At 33.8% G+C, this 21,715-nt stretch overlaps 1 protein-coding gene across 3 annotated transcripts in view; it reads right to left on the bottom strand.

The window, feature by feature from the left end:
- The window catches only part of LOC111053904 (syntaxin-1A), a 132,570-nt gene that overhangs the window by 28,973 nt on the left and 81,882 nt on the right, over positions 1 to 21,715 (bottom strand). For all 3 annotated transcript variants that reach the window (XM_022340845.2, XM_022340843.2, XM_022340844.2), the window contains exons 4-6: positions 11,025 to 11,099; positions 8,454 to 8,636; positions 519 to 592 (exon numbers count right to left, since the gene is read on the bottom strand). In XM_022340845.2, coding sequence (XP_022196537.2) covers positions 519 to 592; positions 8,454 to 8,636; positions 11,025 to 11,099 — 332 coding nt within the window. The remainder of the gene's footprint in view (positions 1 to 518; positions 593 to 8,453; positions 8,637 to 11,024; positions 11,100 to 21,715) is intronic.

The following is a 21,715-nucleotide window of genomic DNA, read 5'->3' as shown; positions in this document are numbered from 1 at the left end:
AATTTACAAAAAATGTTACTTTTTTATTTATGAACGATATGGGGAATAAAATGTTCTAGTTTGGAAAGATACATTTTTTGAATTTTCAAGAGAGTTATAATAATATAGTCTATGATCTGGAAAGAAAACGGAATCTGGAAAGTTAGCACTTCAACAACCCATAACTCGCTTAATAGACCACTTAAAAATTTCAGTTGCCACTTTTTCTCACTCTTATAATGATCTTAACAATTATATTGAAAAAGATTATCCAATTTAAATAATAAAAAAATGTACCGAACAGCCCTAATAGCTGTTTGATTTGACTTTTTATTTTGTATCTACAAAATTGAAATCGATTTCAAAACTATTGCTTCAACAATATGTTGTAACCCGGAATTCCTGTACCTTTTACTCTAGGCTACCTCTTATCAGGCATTGTTGCTATGTGGATGATGATGAATAAAACACTGTTTCAAGAAAGAATGATAGTAATATATTTGTTACTACTTTGTGATTATGAATGGCTTATTACTCACCCCTTGAGTGAATACTGCTGAATTGCCCTGTTCAAGCATCTCTTCTAGCTCCTCATTCGTTGTTGTTCGACCAGCTGCAAACAGCAAAAAAAGAATCTTTTTTTAGAAAAAAATTGAAAAAAATAGTATCATTAACAAAAGAATTTGAGTTTTTTTAAAACACTCAACACTCAAATATTCAAACATTTCAATGACGGAGGTAAAACCAGAAGTGAATAGAACAAAGATGACCAGAGGGTACATGAAAAAGGTGACAAAGATAGATAGTAATATGAATAATTTATATTTGACTTATTCTAAAACATAGAAAAAATAATATGAAATAGATGAAAATTAAATCGAAGATCTCTTGGCATTGAAGATCCTTGTACATATCAAAATTATTTCTAATTCATCAGATTTTTACAAATTTCTGTGAGGATTAATAATTTTGATGTGTCAATTATTGTATCACTATACCTTATTAATGAAGTCTTCAAGAGCTATATATGAACGTGATTTCAATTTCGGACTGCATTCTAAATCTTATTCCTGATTAACTTGATATTTATTTTGATTTTCAGATAAGAACTTCCTCATTCAAGTCTGATGTTTTTTTCCTACATCTGCAACCATTCTAGTAAAGGGGAATTACTAATTGATAATCGACAACAAAATCCATTCAATTGAGTAGACTTTTACAATTTGTAGTGATTATTTAATTTGATAATCAATAGGAGCTTTTCAACCGTATTATTATATTAATTTCGGATTTAAAAGCATAAATATAAAATGTGATTTTGATTAACATTCTAATCTGATATTCTCAAAACTTTTTAGGTTTCATATTACTCATACACAATTTTGATAAGTAGAAGTGAAATAATAGTAGTAGCCATATAAAGAAAAATCGAACATTTTGATTAGATTTGATCATACTTCTACTAATCCAGTAAAGGAAACATGAAATGGATCTGTGCACTCCGGTTCAATAAACTAGCATATCAATGTGAATTCACAATATTCCAACTCAATTTTCAATCTCAACATTTGAAAGGATGAGAATTAAACTTCAAAAGAGAATTAAATCAGTTGCCAGGAAATGTTCATTCAAGTTCATTTTTCCCGTAGCAGGATTAACGAGATGAAAGGAACCGAAAAATGAGGATTGTCGAAAGAAATGAAATTGCAATGTAAATTTAATAAGAATGGCAAGTCATGAACTTTATTAGTTCCTCAGTCGATGTAGTTCAAAGGATCTTTAACATATTCTACATTCTATATTTAGTTCAATCAGGACATTATTTTTGGTTTTTCAACACAAATGATTGCTCTCACAGGAGCTACGATAAATTAATAAAATAAGACCGAGTACAATAAACAAAATTATTACTAAATATTTGGTTCTTATAGGGTATTTGTACTAGTATTTGTTTAGTCACAGAAAAATTAGGCTTCATTAAAGGCTACCATAGACGAATAGCGACATACTACATTTTATTATTTTAAATAATTTAACAATATTTTTCTATACACCAACCGCGATGAACTATCTTTAATTAGCTAACTCAGCATCAAAATGACTGTTACATTGTTATATATAATATATTGCAGCCTAGTAAATTAGAATGTATTTTTTTCAAATATCCCTCAAATAACTAATAGCTGAGGGATCTCAAAATATATGTATACTGGTTTTATTGAAATTGTATTTTGAAATAAATCAATTGAAATTGAAAACGATCTTATACTAAAATTGATTTCGGTGATCGCAACTCAGTTACGTATCATAGTAAAGTGTGAGTTATGTACATCATAGTAAAGTGTGTTGTGTGTGAAAATGGGTATTATACAGTACAATCAATTTGTTTTGCAATAGCATTTTAGAATCAATACTAAATCGAATTATAATTTTATAAAACTTATCATTTTGAATCACCAGCATCTCTAAGTGTGGGAGGAAAAACTATATAAGTTTTAATGATAATGTACAGAAAATATGAATAAATTGCTAATATGAATAAGTGCCAAAGACTCCTGCTACACGGAAAACAGCAAGTCAATTTTGAATTGTCAATATTTGCAGTAGCAGAAGTCTTCACGACAGTTTGATAGAAATTAATTTGTAGTTTCGTTCAACTTTATTATCCATTAGCATTTGAATAGAATAGAATATCTTATTACATTATATCAACTCATTTTTCTCAAACTATTGTACAATTCAAATACAGTATGGCCTATTACTCTTTATACTTGCAAGTGGAGATTTCCCCTTATTAGAAAATGACAGAGCCGTTTCTGTTCGAATCTCTACAATTTCCATCAGTTGAATTCAACTATTCCTCCAGCACATAGGCTAAGACCTATTTATATTTCAAATAATGTGGAACTAGTAAGGAACTAGTTCAAGGAAATAACTATTACAATTTCAATACAGTAGAAGCCCGTTTATGTTCATTTTAAAGATCTCTATGATTGGAGCTTTGAGGAAGAATTAGAAAAAGGAGCTGGTTCCCGAATGGCCAGCATTGGAGGAAACTGCAAGCTTATACAATCAAATTAAAAGTCTATCGTAAAATTCGAGCAATAGTCGGCTCTTTGAATAGAATGAAGCTATTTGGAGAATTCCGCATTGCTCCAGTAAAGTGACCGATTTATTTTATGAATTTGAAAATAAGGATTGTGGAGTTTGGAACGTAACCAGAATAAAAAAGTATACTAAATGAGAGACATGATTACTTTGTTTCTTACCATCTCAAACAGGTCTAGAGGCCTCGATATGCAAATACTTAATTGACATTTCATTTTAATTTGTAATAGTATTTTCCCATGTCAAATTTGTATTGCTTTTATTATGTATTTCTAAGTTGTTGTAATTTTTAATTTTTGTCAATAAAACAATTCAATTCAAGTCAATTTTATCTATCTATAAATCAGGATTGTAGGAAATGGACATTAACCCCAATTTTGAAAATTTGGACAAAGTAGAAGATTTGGGCAGATGCACAAAATGCTTTTCTAGGAGTGTAATTTCACATAATAGAAATAAAATTATAAATTACATGAGTTCCTAGAGCTTTGTACACTATTATTATACTCCACTCAGGCCTAGATATCCTATAGCAGATAAATGGAGTTTCGAGTTTGAACCATCAAGTCCACTACATCCAATTGTTACACATCGTACGACTATTACGACTAGTACGACTATACGACTATTGCTTCTAATCCTAAGCCATCTAATCATGAATTTCTTTAAACTTTAATAATGACCTTATACTTCAGAGCCAAGTCACTCAAGAGTTCTAAATATTGTATAAAGTATTAAACAGTATTAGCATTTAAACATGAATAGTATAAACGTATAGAGCAAACAACATTTTAAATATCCTCGAGTCATAGGTCTACATAATCGAGTAAACATCAATTCAGCATTATAAGATTTTCTACTGCAGTTTGAGCAGCACTTCTACAATACATCATTTTCAGAGAAACACTTTAGTTGTTAAATAATCACAAACTTCAGAAGAGCCCTTAGACCCCTGAATAGGGGAATTTGTATAGAAGCTCCCACATTGTTTGCTTATGAGATTTAATAGGGTTATGCGGATGGATTATTCCAATACAAACAGTGGTGCTGTAGTCAATCTTCCGCGACAATGATGGTAATGTTTACTTGTGAGATTTCAAATGGAGTTTTGTTTATTTGTGAAATTACCAGTAAAATGAATAATAATTGTGATGGTTTGGATGTGTGTTGCTTTCACTGGTTGGGAACCTTGTGATTAGATTTCACAGATCCGGTCAAGCAATTTTGACAGCATGGTGGAAATTAAAATTCAACTCCTTGAATTAGTCAAAAGATTCCTTTTGAACACTCTTTCTCTAATTTATTCTAGTTTTGTGAGAATTATGTCATTGATTTAATAGTAGAGAAAAGTTTTCTGTTAAAAAAACGCTAATTAACGTTATTAAATTTAAGGCTTAATCACGTTTTAGATAGTTCCGAACTCACTGGATTTGAGATTGAGCTAAACCCTGCCCTTGGATGTAGTCTTGATAACAGTTTTTCCAACGATGAAGAGCACATAAGACTGTGACTTGATAAAATTTGTTGAATTAAAATTGATGCTGTGGAATTTTTCCATAATTGGAAAAACACAGTTTTATTCTTGTCTCATCCACATTTATTGGATTTGTTTACAGGACTGCAGTTTCTGCAACTGAAACTGCAGTTGAGCAGAAGATGTGTTGGTTTCAACACGAAACTGCAGTTCTATATACAAGCCTAATAAATGTGGATATGACAACAAAACTTTGTTTTTCGATTCTGTGACTTGTACAAGCAGTCCAGTCGAATGGTCGTTTTTCAGGAAACAGCCCCGAAAGAATTTTTCTCGACGGTTCTATATGTATTTTGGGGCGCTGAATTCGAATCTGAAATTTGCTGACGCGCCAGAGGGTGACTTCACCCCCAAAACCCCTAAAATTTTGGACTTTTTTAATTTTTCCATTTAATCTCGAAAACTTTGAGTTTATGGAGAAAAATCATTCTCTACAAAATTGAAGATAATAAAATTTCGAATAAATTGTGTGATCGCGCAGGATTCTACCATTTTTGGTTCCGGAGCTACGAATTTTCAAAAAGGGGTATTTTTTAAGGAGTTTTCAAAATTATGCAAACTCACCACTTCTACCCTATACAACTTGGATATTTTTCTAGTATAGATAAAAAATCACACATCACGTGGAAGAACAATTAATTCTGAACAGGATTCTTTAGGAATTTTCGAATTTAGTAGTGGGGGGAGGCGGAATACACCCAAAAATAGAGAATCATGTCCTAAAGTCAAAATACATTTTTTTCATTATAGTACCTTTTCAAGGCCTTCCTAACAAAAAAATACGGCTGAAATCATCTCACGAGGGTTATTTTCTATGAGAATCACCCGTTAGAAACATTTAATTTCAGTATTTCCTAGTGGGGGGGGGGGGTACGTCATAAGGATACGTCAAGGATCAAAACTTTAAACACTTATAACTTTTGACAGAATGATCAGATCTCCTCGTACTACAGCTCATTCTTCTTAGCTCGTCAAGGCGGTTCGAAATCATTCAATATAATAACTGAAATTTGATCAAAAAATTAAAAATTCCTCTTTAGTGTATTTTAGCCCATATTTAAATACACAGAAAAATGGCCAATTTCTATAATCAAAACTGTGTATCTCGGTAACCCGAAATGATAAAAAATGGTACTTGGTCTTGATTTGAAGAACAGAATCTCCTCCTTCATGTGAGGTAAATGAAATTCGTGAATATACAATCGTGAGGTTGAAAATTCGTAGCTCCGGAACCAAAAATGGAAGAATCCTGCGCGACCACACAATTTATTCGAAATTTTATTATCTTCAATTTTGTAGAGAATGATTTTTCTCCATAAACTCAAAGTTTTCGAGATTAAATGGAAAAATAAAAAAAAAGTCTAAAATTTTAGGGGTTTTGGGGGTTAAGCCACTACCTCCGTAAACAAAGCCGTAGTGCATTCGTGTGACGTCAGCACAGGTAGGGCTCCTTCACCAATAAAAACACTAGCTGATAGAGATCAGCTGAAATCAACTAATTTTTATTGGTGTAGAAGCCCTACCTGTGCTGACGTCACACGAATGCACTACGGCTTTGTTTACGGAGGTGGTGGTTAAGCCGCCCTCTGGCGTGTCAGCAAATTTCAGATTCGAATTCAGCGCCCCAAAATACATATAGAATCGTCGAGAATAGTTATTTATGCAACTAGTGCGCAAAGTGATAGTTTGCTGCACCGAAAGAAACGTTTACGTACGCACGAGCCGTAGACGAGGGCGGAATGGTTTCTTGAGTGCAGCAGAGGAACTTTGCTCACGTATTTCACATTAAATTTTTCCTATAGTTACCATTGAATATGAGAAGTGGTTGATTATGGGTGAAATGATGGCTGAAATCCATCAAATGTTTGTCTGTATAATTTTGTTATTAATAACATCTTTAATTTATTTTGAACTAGATAATCCAATTAAAAATTAATAATCGATAATTTATTAGAATTAAAAATTAAATTAATCCAATTAATTTAAAAATTTGAATAATTTTGAGTAAATCTTAATTTCTTGAAAATTTTTCAACCAATCAATTTATGAATGAAAAAATATTATTTGAAATAATGAATAATTAATAATATTAAAAATGTATAATTTAATGAGTAACAGCTGATTGAGATGGCTGCAAGAAAATACTCAAAGTATTAAGAGTACGCAAAGTATTACTTTGCGCACTAGAGCAGAAAAGTGATTCTTTGCGTTCTGTAATCAATGCAGGAATGGTCACTTTTGAAGGTAACTGTAGGAAAAAAATCTTTCGGGGCTGTGTCCTGAAAAACGACCATTTGACTGGACTAATGGGCTATGGAGGTTAATGAAGTTAACCAACAGTTTTCTTGTAAACGTTCTTATAAGCATGATTTCAATATGAGTGAAAGAATATTGGAAGTTGAAGTTGATTAAGCTAAGGTACCTATGGATTGAATGACATAGGTCGACTCCGAACTCAATGGTTTTGAGCAGACGCTGTATTCTACCATTGCATCGCTTTTGGTAGTTGTGGATGATAAGCGAGATAACAATTTCTGAGCCAGTTGCTCAAATAATACATGTGCCTAGGGTAAGGGGTTGTTGGTAATGAACAGTAAGCTGAATAGTACCGTAATCTTCTTTCACAATATGTTCTTCCCAAGGATCGAGCCTACATAAGTCTGCGACTTGTGCATGAAAATTAACAGCTTTCTTCATAATTCCCACACGCCAGAGCCCAACTGGTGGGTCACAAGAAACTTTACAATGGATATACTGGACACAATAACGAATCCGTTTTTCATTGGACAAGAAGTTGATAAAAAAGATCTATTTTCTTTCTAAAATAATTATCATAACCCAGCGACCTAGGCATGAATCATAAGAATCAGTATTATGAAGTTTAGACTCAATGACGACAGTTTAAGGTGAACTCCAAACTCACTAATTTCGAGCTGGTGCTGTATGCTTCCCATTAAAGTCCACTATATGCCCGCTTATACATATTAGTAAGATCCTTATAATGAGGTATAGACTAAAACCATGTTTAGTTGGACTCTGAACAGACTGATTTCGAGCTGAAGCGAAATCATGCCCTGCATGTAGAATGAATGGATCTAAGGATGAACACCACATACATTTCAAACTAGCTCATGGGCTAAGTGAGAGTAATTTAATGTTCGCTTCATCCCTTCAACATGGGTTTACTATCCTTGTTTGTCACTAGGTAGCACCTATAAATCTATCCTACTCCTACACAGTAATATTGCCATTTTTCCAGGAATGCTTTATTCTGACTATCTAAAACGAAGCATGACTAGCAAGTGAGTGATGTCGAACCTTACAATGAATTGGAGATTGAATAAATATGTTATAAATTGAATAAATCATTAATAAATATGAATAAATAGGTGTGTCTAATGAGACTTGAGGATTTTATGGTGACACCAATTTTATGGTGTCTAATAATTAGGTGTGTCTACGCAAGATTCTAACATGAGTGAAGAATGTTCCAATTAATGGTGATTTGAGTGTGATATTTTTGGTTTTTATTCTGTTTTAAACCGTCAAAATTTAAAATTCTTAGTTTTCGTTGTTTTTTAGTGAAAATGGACTAAATTTTAGGAAAGTGAAACCATAACCCTATTTCGGACATTTAAAATGTTATCTAAATTTAGGAGAGAAATAGTACAAGGAGTATCCTTAGTTTTTCTCTCCCAATCAGTGCTTCTTTGTAAAAATTATAAATAAATAAAATATTATTACCTAAATAAATAAAATGAATAATGAAAGTTGAGGTTCGTTTGGCTATGGTATAGACCGAATGACATGTTTAGGTGGACTCCGAACTCACTGATTTCGAGCTGGCGCTGTATCCTGCCCTTGCAGCGCTCCCGGTAGTCGGTCTGCGTGCGGTTGTACTCGGTCATCACCTCCACGAACTTGCGCGACAGTGTCGAATGTTGCGTCTTCCGTATCCTCAAATCCGCCGACGATTTGTTCGTGTGCTCTTCTTGTTCTATGTTTTGTTCGATTACTGCAACACACCAACAATCAATCAATCATTTCTGTTTGTGTTTTTACTATGTCTCTCAAGAAGGAAATAAATTCATTTATTCATTTATACTTATTATACAAGTCATATTATATTCAGCAATAATTGAAGAGAAGGTAATAATTTTGGTTTCTTGTCGAAAACTATGCGTCTTACAGACATGACCATCCCATACAAAATTGAAGATAGAAAAATTTCCCACAAGTTTCATCTGACAATAATTGTTTCCATATCTCTTATACGAGTAGGTTTAGAGATATCTGCTTTTGAAAGTGTGACATTTTTGAGAAAAAAAAACAGCTTAGCTTCCAATGTTTTTGCTATTTTGGCTTTGCAACTCAAAAAATCGTGCTGATTATGAGCTTATAGAGCATTAAATTCTCTGCAATTTGTAACTTCACTATTTTGTACTGTATCCAACAATTTTCCCACATCTATTTTAGTTTTAAAGATATGATCTTTTGAAAATGTAACATTCTTGAAGAAACCCACTTGAGCTACCAATTTTCTGCTCATTTTGCCCTTGAAACTAACTCTTCAACAATCAATGGTCAAATCCGTGCTGATTATAAGCTTATTCTCTTTAATTTGATGAACAGTTCCACTATTTCATGCATTTCTCTACATTCGTTACAGCATTTAAAGTTTTGAGTGTGAAATCTTCAGTTCTGCAACAATAGATTAGTTGACAGAAACATTCAGACACATTTTCTGACATTTCAGTTTTTTAAGACTAGTTACAAGGTGAATATATCAAAAGTCCTCATCCCTACACCCTGAGCTAAAGGGATGAGGATGGTTTCTTTTTTGCCTCCACGCTTATGTCTTGGAAAAAAGCATTTATTTTCTGAGAGCCTTTTATCTTTACATTTGCAGCCACGGCAAGACTACATGTTGACTCCATGATATTTCGGCAGGGACTGCTGTTTATACAAAGTGGTTGTTGTGCACAACCTTCAATATTGTTTACATTTAATATTGTACAAAAAATATTGACAGTCTAGAGGCCGCCATCAGAATATTGTGCAATAATATCAAATAAAATCAAAATCAAATCAATATTACTCGTCCATAGGCCGGGCCGCTTAAGATGGATGATTCAATATAGAAAAAATGTTCTTCAAAAAGAAATAGTAAAATATGTCAGTAGACAGTAATCAGTAACATATGGCTGTCTAGGATTTACACCCATATACGGTAAGAATGATATTCATATTTAATAATATTTATATACTGTACAGGATAATATCCATTTTGAATGCATAGATTATCAACAGTGTAGTAGCTAAAGCTCTTTGAATTGCATAGCGCTCTCGCTTCATGATCGATAATGAATTATATACCTGCTACTAGTGATAATAAGCAATAAATAATTTATACACCGATGCAGGCAATGAACACAATAATCTACCTATCAATTATGCAACAGATTTGCATCTATTGGGGATTCAGATTTGAAATCTATATTTTATTGAATGGTGATCAATTAATATGATTTGGCAATATTGTATACGATTCTTTTTTATTAAATAAGATGTTTTTTAATGAAAGAATATATATTCAATAAAATTCATCATTATTTCGTTTCATTTGAATTTCTAAATAAATTAATCTTTCTACTTATAACGGAGAAAGACAAAATGCAATGAATGGAAGATTTGAATATTGAAAAAGAATGAAAACTAGCCTTTAGTGGGAGCCGCTATTTCATTGAAAGTAAAATTGTTGGACTGGAACTGGAAAGGATGGATTATAACACTAAATCATCACAAACCTTATACAATACTACATTGGAGCAGGACTGGGCTGGATTAATGAAATCGAGACTGGACTGATTGTCATCCAGTTCTGAGAAGTAATTCCAATGTAGGATAAGCATAAGACTATCTCTACAGAAATCATCATATATGATCAATGTTTTCTTGAAAAATTATCAGTGTTTTATTATTATAAATTTATAACTAACTTTTTTTATAAGTCTATCACTAATTTTTTTATAAGACTATCACCATTAAAAATTATAAGGTTCCCACTATGGATAGAACGCAAGTTCCAAAGTTGAAAGACAACTTTTCAAGGATACGGGTAACTAGTTGAAATTTCAACTCAATTATAAATTTTCCAAAACTGTTTATTTTAAATTAGAGATTGAAAAAGATTATGAGCTATGATGTTGATTCTCCCCGAATTGTACAAGTTGTCAAAAAAATGAGTATAATAAATATGAGATACAAATTGAAAAAATAAACATAATAATTCGAGTAACTCATTAGAGAAGTTTTGGAACATAAAATCAGTACTTTTCAAAATAAATCTTGATTATTATATATAATGATATTTTGGATATATATCCATGATTATTGAACTCACCCTTTAATTTAGCTCTGACTTTATTTGCTGTCTTCTTAATATCCGCCATTAGGTCTTCCAGTTCTTGTTTAACCTCTGTAACAAACAAAAGGTACAATTGGTTAGTTTGTTGAATAAATAAGTCGATTAAAACCATAAGAGAACATTCAATACACATAATTTTGAATATCCAAGGAATAGAACTGTGAAACATGCACTCTGTATTGATAACTCTGTAAGGAATAGAACTCTTAAGATAACTCAGTAACAGACTGCGAACAACAAGTTCATTGGCAGATAAGGTAGGTTGAAGTGAATTAATATAAGTCACAGAGTGAATTTAGTTTCTTCATCAACCTCCCAATTCAACTGAAATTACAATTTGTTGTGGAAAATTCCAAACGCTAAACGAAATATCAGCAACTACAAGAAATAAATTCACATCAGAAAAGTAAGACGTCAGTCGTGTACTATGTATGGCGTCTATTTCTAACTCCGAGTCGGGTATAAAACATTCAGAAGAGCTTGGCCACCATCTAAGGACGTATCGCTCCCAGAAGACTGACTCAGCCACTAATAAAACAATAAACGAACGAAAAGATTGAATTTAGTCTTCTTGCTGAGCAACATTTGAAAAGAGCGCTTGGCTTCATAAATTATTTATACAGTAGAACGGAATTTCTTAGCCAGATTCTTCTCAGAGAAAAAGATACACTGTAGTGCAGTTTCCCAGTTTGCTATAGATTCAGCAACCCTTATCCAATAACACCATGGCTTCCCTTTTAACCAATGCTGACAGTTTGTAGTGAAACTGACAATAGCAACAGGTGCCCACACTTAATAGCTGGATCAAGACTTCATTTTACAGAGGAAACCAGAAGCAGCGAACACACTACTTGTAATGCGCTCTGATTCTCAGACTCAGACTAGGTAAGCTCATCCTTTCAAAACATCTTAAGAATCAGTACTTCTTTTCAGTATCACTAAAAATTTCGTCGTTAAGCAGATAACGGGAGGATTGTTTGAGATTAGAGAAGATGGGAATGAAATCCAGGGATGACATTGCTTCTAATGGATTGCATTTAGACGTGCGATTGGTGTTATTGGAAAACTATTCGGATTATCGGGAATAATTGGCGAGACAGGTATCAATTGATAGGGCAAGAGGTAAGATCTATACTACTGTATTTTCAACAGGAAATATGATGGAATAAACAACATGTGACAGAAATCTTTTGCAAAAAGAAGATCTCGTTCTAATCTCTTTCAATCAAAATTACAGAGTGGCGCAGATGGATCAGGTGGTTTTAAAATACTTTTCCTACTGTTAATTTTGGATGTATGGATTCAAATAAAGTGCAAAACGTGTGGTTACAATGCGAGTTAATTGAAAAAAAATTAGTTGAGATAGTTTTTAAAAATGACATTCATCAAATAACCTCCTTCTAAGCGATGCATTCTTGGAGTCGGTCCTTAACGTTCCGCATTACATACTCAAGCACATTGATATGATTTCCTTGTGAACTGCTGCCTTCAACTCCTGAATGGTCCAAGGTTTGTTCATTTAGACACTTGATTTTGAATAGCCCCATAAGAAAAAGTCATATACGTTACGGTGAGCGAGGGGGCCAATGGAAATCTCCATTACGGGAAATCAACCGGCCAGGGAAGAGACCGCATTGATATCCTAGCGGTATGTGCAGTTGCCTCGTCTTGTTCGAACCACACACTGTCCATGTCGTAAGTGTGATTATCAATATTCCTGGAGATGTGCGTTAGCGGGCAATGAGGAACGTTCCAGACCGTTTTCAAAAATGCGTTGCTCGAAAAGGAGGACTAATTGATGGATCCATGCAATAGCTTTAAAACTTTCTGAACCGTATTAAACAAAAATTATTATATATCCTACAGAATATCAACCCAGAAAATTAAAGCAGTTTGAAAATCTTCTGTAGTAAAGTCCACTACAAACTATCAACATTGTTTAAATAGGTTGCCAAGGTGTTATTTATGAGGAATGGCAACAGTTCAAAGTGAATAATCTCACAATAATTAACAATTCGACCGCGAAATTGAATCAACCCACAAAGCTTCACTAACTCTAATAATGAGTTAAAACGTTTTATCCAGTGCAAAAATTCTCAACAAATTCATAGCAGCCGACCTAATTCTGAACAAACTTTATGACAAATGGGCACACGGAAATTATATCGGATGCATGAACCAGAAATCAGTTGCATGAAAGAATGTTTTCCAAGTGGTGAGAGAATAATGAGAGAGACAGAAAGAGTGAGAGAAAGAGAAGAGCGATCTCTCGACACCAACATCATGGCGCACTGAAGAGTAAGCCAAAGTGACAAGTTGCAAAATTAATGGCAGACGAGGTTGAAATGACAAATGGTCCAACATTAATTACCCCCTCACCCCTTTCACCTCTCAACCAAACCCCACCCCCTCAGCCAACCAACCAACCAGTTCAACCCCAGAACACCCAACAAACCCTCACCTCTACCCTACCCACACACATTACACCCACATACCCCTGAGAACCCTTACAAACAGTTCATGTTGCATTATAATCTGACCACCAACAAGCAAAGATCCTGTTAAACGTTGGACTATTACAAAAGCAAAGCAAGTCCGGAATTGGAGTGAATTCATCAACCGGAGACCCTTCAACAAATAACACACAGAGACAAACACAGTATGTGAATTCTGGATTTCAGTATATGGGTTAGAAGAATCGTGTAACTACACTAGAATTTAACGAACATTTGATATTGGAACAACCGAATTGCTGCTATCACAACGGACACCACTGGTATTTAATAACCAAAGTTGAGTTTCAAATCAGACTTGATTTTGTCATCTTAATCTTTCGTCAGCTATATCTATTATTTTTTTATTTTCTCTTTTTAAGAAAGAACTTAAGAACTTAGCCAAATATGGTATAGTTGTCTAGCAATCAGTAGTAGCATAGAGTAAGAAAACTACATTTCATTATGTGATGTCATATTGATGAGTTGAGATATGTTTTCATAGTCAGTAATGTCATGTTGATTATTTCGTTCATCTCTGGTAGTAGTTGAACTAAAAATCTTGACAACTTCTTCACTAAATAGCAGCCATGTGAAAAGAAATTATAATTTCTTTCAGCAACTTTCTAAATTATCATTTTACAGAAATTTCCACAATTTAAAAATGTTCATTTATATGAAATTTATTAGTGCAATTTTTTATTGAATAAAATTGTTTTGTATAGACAAATGCAAATTTGAGGCGTCTGAAATATGCCGAGTCAAGTATTATTTGAATAAATACTTGAATACTTAAGTTAGAGTCAATCAAGAAAATTCAAGTTCTTGTTTAGAAGGCAACCAAAGTGAGATGGGATAAGCTAGTTTTGAGAATATTTTATAAATAAGACACTGGAATATATTTTCTTCGCCAAGATTATCAAAGTGAAGTGGAGTTAGAATTTTTACTTTTTGTGTTGTTGAGAAGTTGATATTGTGGTAATTATTCATATTGAATGAAAAAGACTGAGAAGTTGTCAAAAAACCACTGATTTATTGATAATTAGAAAGACCGGTTTCCGTTATTACACCATTGTCAATCTCTGATAAACTCGTTTATGTAACAATGGTGTAATAACCGAAACCGGTCTTTCTAATTATCAATAAATCAGTGGTTTTTTGACAACTTCTCAGTCTTTTTCATTCAATAGGAATTAAAATTGTTTAAAACTATATAGAATCCACTACATTCCAATTCTACTGTTATTCGTATTCTAATCACGGAATCGATATCCACTTGATTGAAAATTTATGAATTGAAACGTAAGCTGCTTGGATTCAGCTTTGACTGAGAAAGCTGTTGCTTCATTCATGTAAGTGAGATGATAAGATGATTGAATGATGGAAGAACAAGCACAACAGCAGCAAGAAGAAAACACAACTACATGAAAATATTGGAAAAGGGGAAATCACAAAAAGCTCCACGAAATTGAGAGGAAGAGAGCAGAAATCAAACAGCACTCAGCAGATCTGGGCAAACGATGACAACTAGATATAGATTTTCGAAATGTCGACGACTTTTTTGGCATCATCCGATACGATTGCCGTCACATGCTGCCGGATCAAGAGGTACAAGTTGGCGACATCGGAATCCTATCAACAGGTGTCCATCAGAGCAGGGCACACTGCACACTGCACACAGCCCGGGGTGATCTCTAACTTTGTTTGCTCCATTGGCATTGCCACAGCTATCCAAGGGTCACAGCACAGCCTCATCCCTTCTGTCGGCTGTCTTATCCCTTCAGTTTGTCATTCCATTCACTCCCTATCAGTCCGTCTTCAATTCACCCTTATTCCATTGCTACGTTGAACTTATCCTTCCGTCGTAACCCTCTTCCTATTCATCAACTCTTCTATTCATCTCATTTTTCGATCATCTACTGCTGATGTAAATTTCTTCTTCCATCGTATCCATTGAGTATACAATGTATTATATTATTTTCTTCTATTCAACTCCTGTCATCAATTCTTCTCATTCCCTCTCCACATCAACCTATGCCCTTCTATTCACTTCTCCTTTCTCTTCTCGGATTTCCTTCTTCACTCTTCAATCTTCCATATTTTCTATCCCTAGTTCATCTTTTCTCCTAATTTCTTCTCATCCATAACTTCTTTTCGCCACATCTAATTATCCTTCTTGTTTTTTATCCTTTCATCTCACTTCTCCCATCATACCTACATCATATCAAATCATATCTCATCAGCAACATTTTTATTTTCCAACTCATCTTCTTCTTCCACTTCTCACTTTTTTAATAATATTTTCTCAATCATCTATTGCTTCTTCCCACTTCTTTAATTATCTCCACTTTCCATAGATTGATACATTCATTTATTCAGTCTCAAAATTAATTTCTTTAGAGTAATTTCAAGAGAATCAAGTTCAACTTTAAAAGTAAACTCTAAAGACATATATAAAAATGCTATTTTTCTCTCTCAAAATTAATTAATTTCTTGCTAGAAGTATTTATCAATTTTCTTATTTTCTCATTTTGCTTGTAAAATTTGTAGCCATATTGCTCTTTTTTACTTCTTCGATCCTATCCGTCCATCCTATCCATATCCGTCGATCCTATCGATATATTCCGTCAAAAATGTTGTATTTATTTCCCATAAGATCTTTGTTATTTTACATTTTAAGAATGCTCTACTTTTAAGTTTATTCAACTATTCCACTTATTATCATTATAATTTTTTTTTTTTACTTTTTCATTTAAAATATAGTTTTGTTTTATTTTATTTTACTGAGTATTGCTTGTTAAATTACAATTTAGTATTGTATTGGAGGGTTAAGTGTAAGAGAGGGCCGACTGCGCCCTAACTTCGCCCTCCCAGGTATAAAATAAAGACAGTCATTCTATTCTATTCTATCTTTATCTCTAACTTTTCTTTCCATCCTTCTCCATTTTCCACCCTAATCCTTTCTAGTCCTTCCTCATCCCAACCCCTTCCTACATCTTCTTTCCCTCTCCCTACACCTTTTTCTTCCTTCTCCATTTCCATTTTCCTACTTATTTTTCTTCTTCCTCTTTTCTACCTACATCACCTTCTTACTTCTGCACTACCCTTCCAACCCTTCTACGATGCCGACATGATGATGGAGTGAGTCAACTGACCGAAAGGCAAACACACAACAGGCCGGGCAGACTGTCATCTCCACTCAGGGTCCGGTCCTCTCTGTTTGCTAACCTCATAACCGGATTCAAAAACCGCTCAATTGTTTATGTTGGCTCTGTTAAAGAAGGCTGTTCTTCCAAGAAAATCCCTTCCTTGATCAACAGATCTGTTTTTCAGCCATGTACAACGTACATGTGTGGCCTTAAATCCCGGATACACAGAGTTTTAAAACAGCTGCTACATGGTAGCGAGATTTCTAGACTGAAAACACAAGGATGAAGCATCCTCTGACGTATCCTTCCCTACAAAATCTGATCTTCTTCAAGCCAAGCCCAGTCCAATAATATTCTGCTTCAATCTAGAAGCCACATCCTAATATAAAACAAAGCGTTTTACTATGAGAATATTGATGTCGAGCGATTTCATCATATCCATCAATCAATTTCAAATGTAACAGAATCATGCAGTAATGGAATATAGAATCACTCACTCATTACTTTATTCTTTATTCATGCATACAATAAGTACCGTACATCATCAAAATGATAAGGAGAAAAATGGTGATCTTGTGCTATTTCCCTCCCAAATTTAGATAAGATTACACATAGTCCGAAATATGTATTTCTGGAGTGACTGATCTCTTAATGTTGATTAATATTAAACAAATTCAGTGCAGCAAAATATAATTGGATAACTAATTCGAATTCATAATCGTAGAAATATAACTATAAATTTCAATATGAACCTTCCAATACAAGGTAATTTGAAGATGGAGTACTGAATTTTTCAAAAAAGGGGTACAAAACTGCTATAACACGCAGGAATAGAACCATCTGTTGAATCTGTATTTTCAGGTGACCAAGGTTAAGGCGCATCTTTAGATATCAACTGTCTACGAATTTTGCCTACAAAATTAGATTCTTTCAAAAATTTCAACTAATTCAAACCACCTTTTATTCACTAAAAACTAACAGACTCATGATAAAATATTTCTCAATTATAGAATTGTAAATAACTTATAACTCTTGGAACACAAAACAAGATTAATCAGAATCATTAAAAGCCAGATGATATTTTGCGAATCAAATACACAAGGAGAACAGTTAACTGTCTCCATACTTCAGAAAGGAGCAGACCAGTCGAGTATTGTCAATAACTACTCGTGTATCCAGGAGAATACAACTTGATAAATATATAACAAGTTGGCCAGGTATTGTACGAATCAAATAATAGAAATACAAGGAGAGGACGGTTAACCGGCACCGCACTTGAAGAAGTAACAAACTCATAAAATATGAATGGAGTATTGTCAATAAGTAGTTGTATAGCAAGTAATTGATGTAGCGTGGGATGGGTGAGGGGTGGGGGCACTCAAGAGAGCCTCTTAGTAAGTGGACTGCAAACAAGCCCTGATTCTTGACCGTTCCTTCCTCTCGATGTGGTTTCCTACCTGATTCAGTGAGGTTTACGAGGGTTCTTCCTTCCTGCTCATCCTCCTTCTACTCCTCCTCCTCCTCATCCGTCTCCTCATCCTACTCCTCCTCAACCTCATCAGTCTGCAACCCCTTTCGCACTGCAGTCTTGGCAACTCTTGTAACTCCCCTACTTACTCCTATCTCATCGTTCATCTCTTCTTCTGGCAACTGTTGTAAACCTTCATCATCCACCAACGTCACTTCTACTTCTTCATCATCCTTCTGCCAAATCTTGTGAGCTTTTCTCCTCCTATATCACTTCTTCATCTTCATTTTCATCCTTAGTTTCCTTCATCTTTATCATCCCTCCCTTTATCACCCCACTTCTACTTCATCTACATATCTGCCTTCCGCTTTCTTCTTGTAAGACAACTTTTTCGTCTTCCTTTCCTCTTTGTCATGTACCTTCTTCATCTCTTCTTAGTCAAAATATTCACTTCTTCATCGTTCTCTTCCTTCTTATAAACCTTGTTCTTCTTCTCATCCTCTTCCTCCAGTTAAATTGTTCCTATCCTTCTTAATTTGCCTGTCTTCTCTTCTTAGGCTTGACACTCTTCACTTTTCTTCTCCACATTTTTCCTTTTTCTTACACACCTTCTTCCATTCTCTGTCCTACTCTCTTCTCTTTCTGATATAAACCGTCTTCTTCTTCCCCTCGCCTCTCTCTTCCTTCTTCAACTATACATATAGTATTAAATACATATTCTATTCGTCTTCGTTTTCTTCATCTTTCTTCCCCCTCTTCTCCTTCTCCTAACCCTTCTCCCACACCTTCTCTACTTATATTCCTCCCACTCCTTTACCTTCTTCCAGCTCCATACCTTTCTCCCATCATCTTTCTACCCCTCATCACCCTTTGCGACAGCTCACCACCCTCCCTCTCTTCTCCACCAGCATCCCATTACCGCATCATAATCTCCGCGTCGACTGCTATTTCATTTCCTTGCCACTTACACAAATGGATAGAGTTGCAGTGCACCAGCCTCTTACACCCACACAGCCAAATAGATTTAGAAACGAAATTAGCTTGCACACTTTATGGTGATTGACTAATTAATTATATTGATTGGTTGATTGAATTTATAGTTCATCTCAATTGAAAATAGTGATATACTTTATGGAGAAGACAATGGTTAGTAGGTTGGGCTGGCTGGCTACTCTTGAACTTTAAATAATTTTACCCTTCGAACATACATTGATATTGTGTGGTTCGATCAATTAATCACTGGGTGACGTCTGATTTCAATTTCTGAAAATAATGCTTTTACAGAGTCTCTAATTTTTGAAGCCAAGTATTATTGTTTGAAACCAAGTATTATTATTGAAAACGTTGTTAAAGATTTATCTTACAAATAGGAGCTTTAATGAGCTAATAAGATTGTTCAAGGATATCTATCCAAGTGTTACAGTGATTTGAACACTGGAGAATATTTCCTGATGGTAATGTAGTTTTGAATCTTTTGCAAGAAATATGACAATTACTCTTAATTTATTGCATTAAGATATTGCATCTAGTGAGATTTCAAGGATCTTTGTGTAATAGGGTGATATTATTATATTGAGCAATTAGAAGAACTATGCCTGAAGTAACGATAAATTATGACCGAAGAATTGTGGTGTAAGATAATGGACCCAGGGCCTGCAGCTTTACAAGCAGCAATGGTTTAAAGCTTTAGGTGGCTTCCAAACTACCGAGAAGTAAGTAAGCGTGAAGATTCAATCAAGACACTAGACCACTTTAATGAGCCAAAACAATAAATCTCTTAAGCATATTGTAGCACATTAAAAACTGTTAACGGATGCAGTGGAATCATGAATTTCTTCTTCACCTCTCAAGATATAAGTTGGGAAATTTTAATATTTTGTCTATGCCGGTCACGTCTTTTCCGCTACGACGTTTCTCAAGACTGTTATAATCTACAATTTCATCGCGATTTTATTGCGAATTTTATTGTGAGTCTAGGAATGAATCCTGGATCATATCTGTCACAGCTGTTGGGCTGGCACGTGAGGTCCTCAGTTTATGTGAAGGTTGTGTTGGCTTCGTCTCACTTATATCTTCTACTATTTCGGAATTCTCTGGTGTTCTCTTCTAATGGATTAACATTCAAAACTCTGTCATCGAAATGTTTTTTTTTTCATTTGGAGTTCTTAAAAAAAAGGTTATCCTGAGTTGGTTGTTCAATTCGCCGTTAATAAATGTTAACAGCTAACACAAGATTTGATATCACGTTCATACTATACTAACGAGAAAAAATGCAACAAGAAAGTTAAAAATTAGTGTCACAATGATCCTTAACATCTATAAGACAATTTATTTATTTATTTATCTATTTAATCATTTAGAATAACACAACTCACAGAAAAGTACCACAGGCTTATAAGCCCAAAACGGTTCCAATTCTAATTTATACAACAATCCAAATATAGCTAGGTTATGTGTTTTAACATTCTTCAATTACACATTCAATTTACAATTCAAAACACACAAAAATCATTTTTAAATTGAAAAAAATCTTCTAAATTGAATTAGATCAATCACAATTAATAAGAAAATTCCAAACTTTGGAAAAACTATAAAATTTTGAGACCGAAAAGACAAACACACTTATATAAGTACTTTCCAAAGCAACGTATCTGATACGGAAATGAGAAGTCATGTTCCAAAGAATTACCTTGTTTACAGCATACCACGGTCTGCTAATCTAACAGACATTTCTAATTAGATATTGATGATTCTTTCACAAAAAAGCTTGAAATTAGGAGGCCTTGTGTCAAATTTGTAAGTTTTGAAGCGCACAAAGTTCTCATACTTTAAGACTTGCAATATTCGATTTTTTCTCTCAAAAGAATTCATCAAGTCTCAAGTGCACAATACCAGCTTCAACAGAGCTGTTATTTAACAACTTCAACTGAGACTTAGCTTAAAAAGTTGAGCTTTACAGAGCTTCTCGAATTTGTACTAGTTTCTAAAAAATATGTTCTAAAACAACAATGAATACCAGGGAGATGCACAAAACCTACTTTGATATCCTGTAAGGGATTCCCCACCACAAAAAGCCATACAAATCAACTTTACCTATTTGTAAAATAACATCATAGTATAATCTTTTTTTGAAAAGTTTTAAAAATATAGTTTTTCTATAAAAAAACTTTCCAAAAAAGGTACTATGATGTTATTTCACAAATAAGAAATTAAATAGCCCTGAATATATATACATTTCAACTTTACCTAATTTGAGGTCATAAATAATACAAAAGTGACATTATGGTTTGATTGAATGGAATAAACTCCTCTCTATTAAATGTTAATTATTGGGAATTTATGTCTCACAATTCTCCCAATTCTTGCTGGTCACCATTTACGGATATAAATTATTTAGAAATGAGAATATGAGAATTTAGAGACCATAGCCTTAATTTCGGACACTTTTATAGGAAAACCATACAACCATTCAAGATCATTAGATTCATGATAACCATTCAACCATTCCATTGCACCTTCTATCTTGATAATCATTCAAGATAATAGATTTATTAAAGA

This window comes from Nilaparvata lugens, chromosome 10 (genome assembly GCF_014356525.2).
Source record: "Nilaparvata lugens isolate BPH chromosome 10, ASM1435652v1, whole genome shotgun sequence".
Taxonomy (NCBI): domain Eukaryota; kingdom Metazoa; phylum Arthropoda; class Insecta; order Hemiptera; family Delphacidae; genus Nilaparvata; species Nilaparvata lugens.
This window is presented reverse-complemented; position numbering and strand designations above follow the sequence as displayed.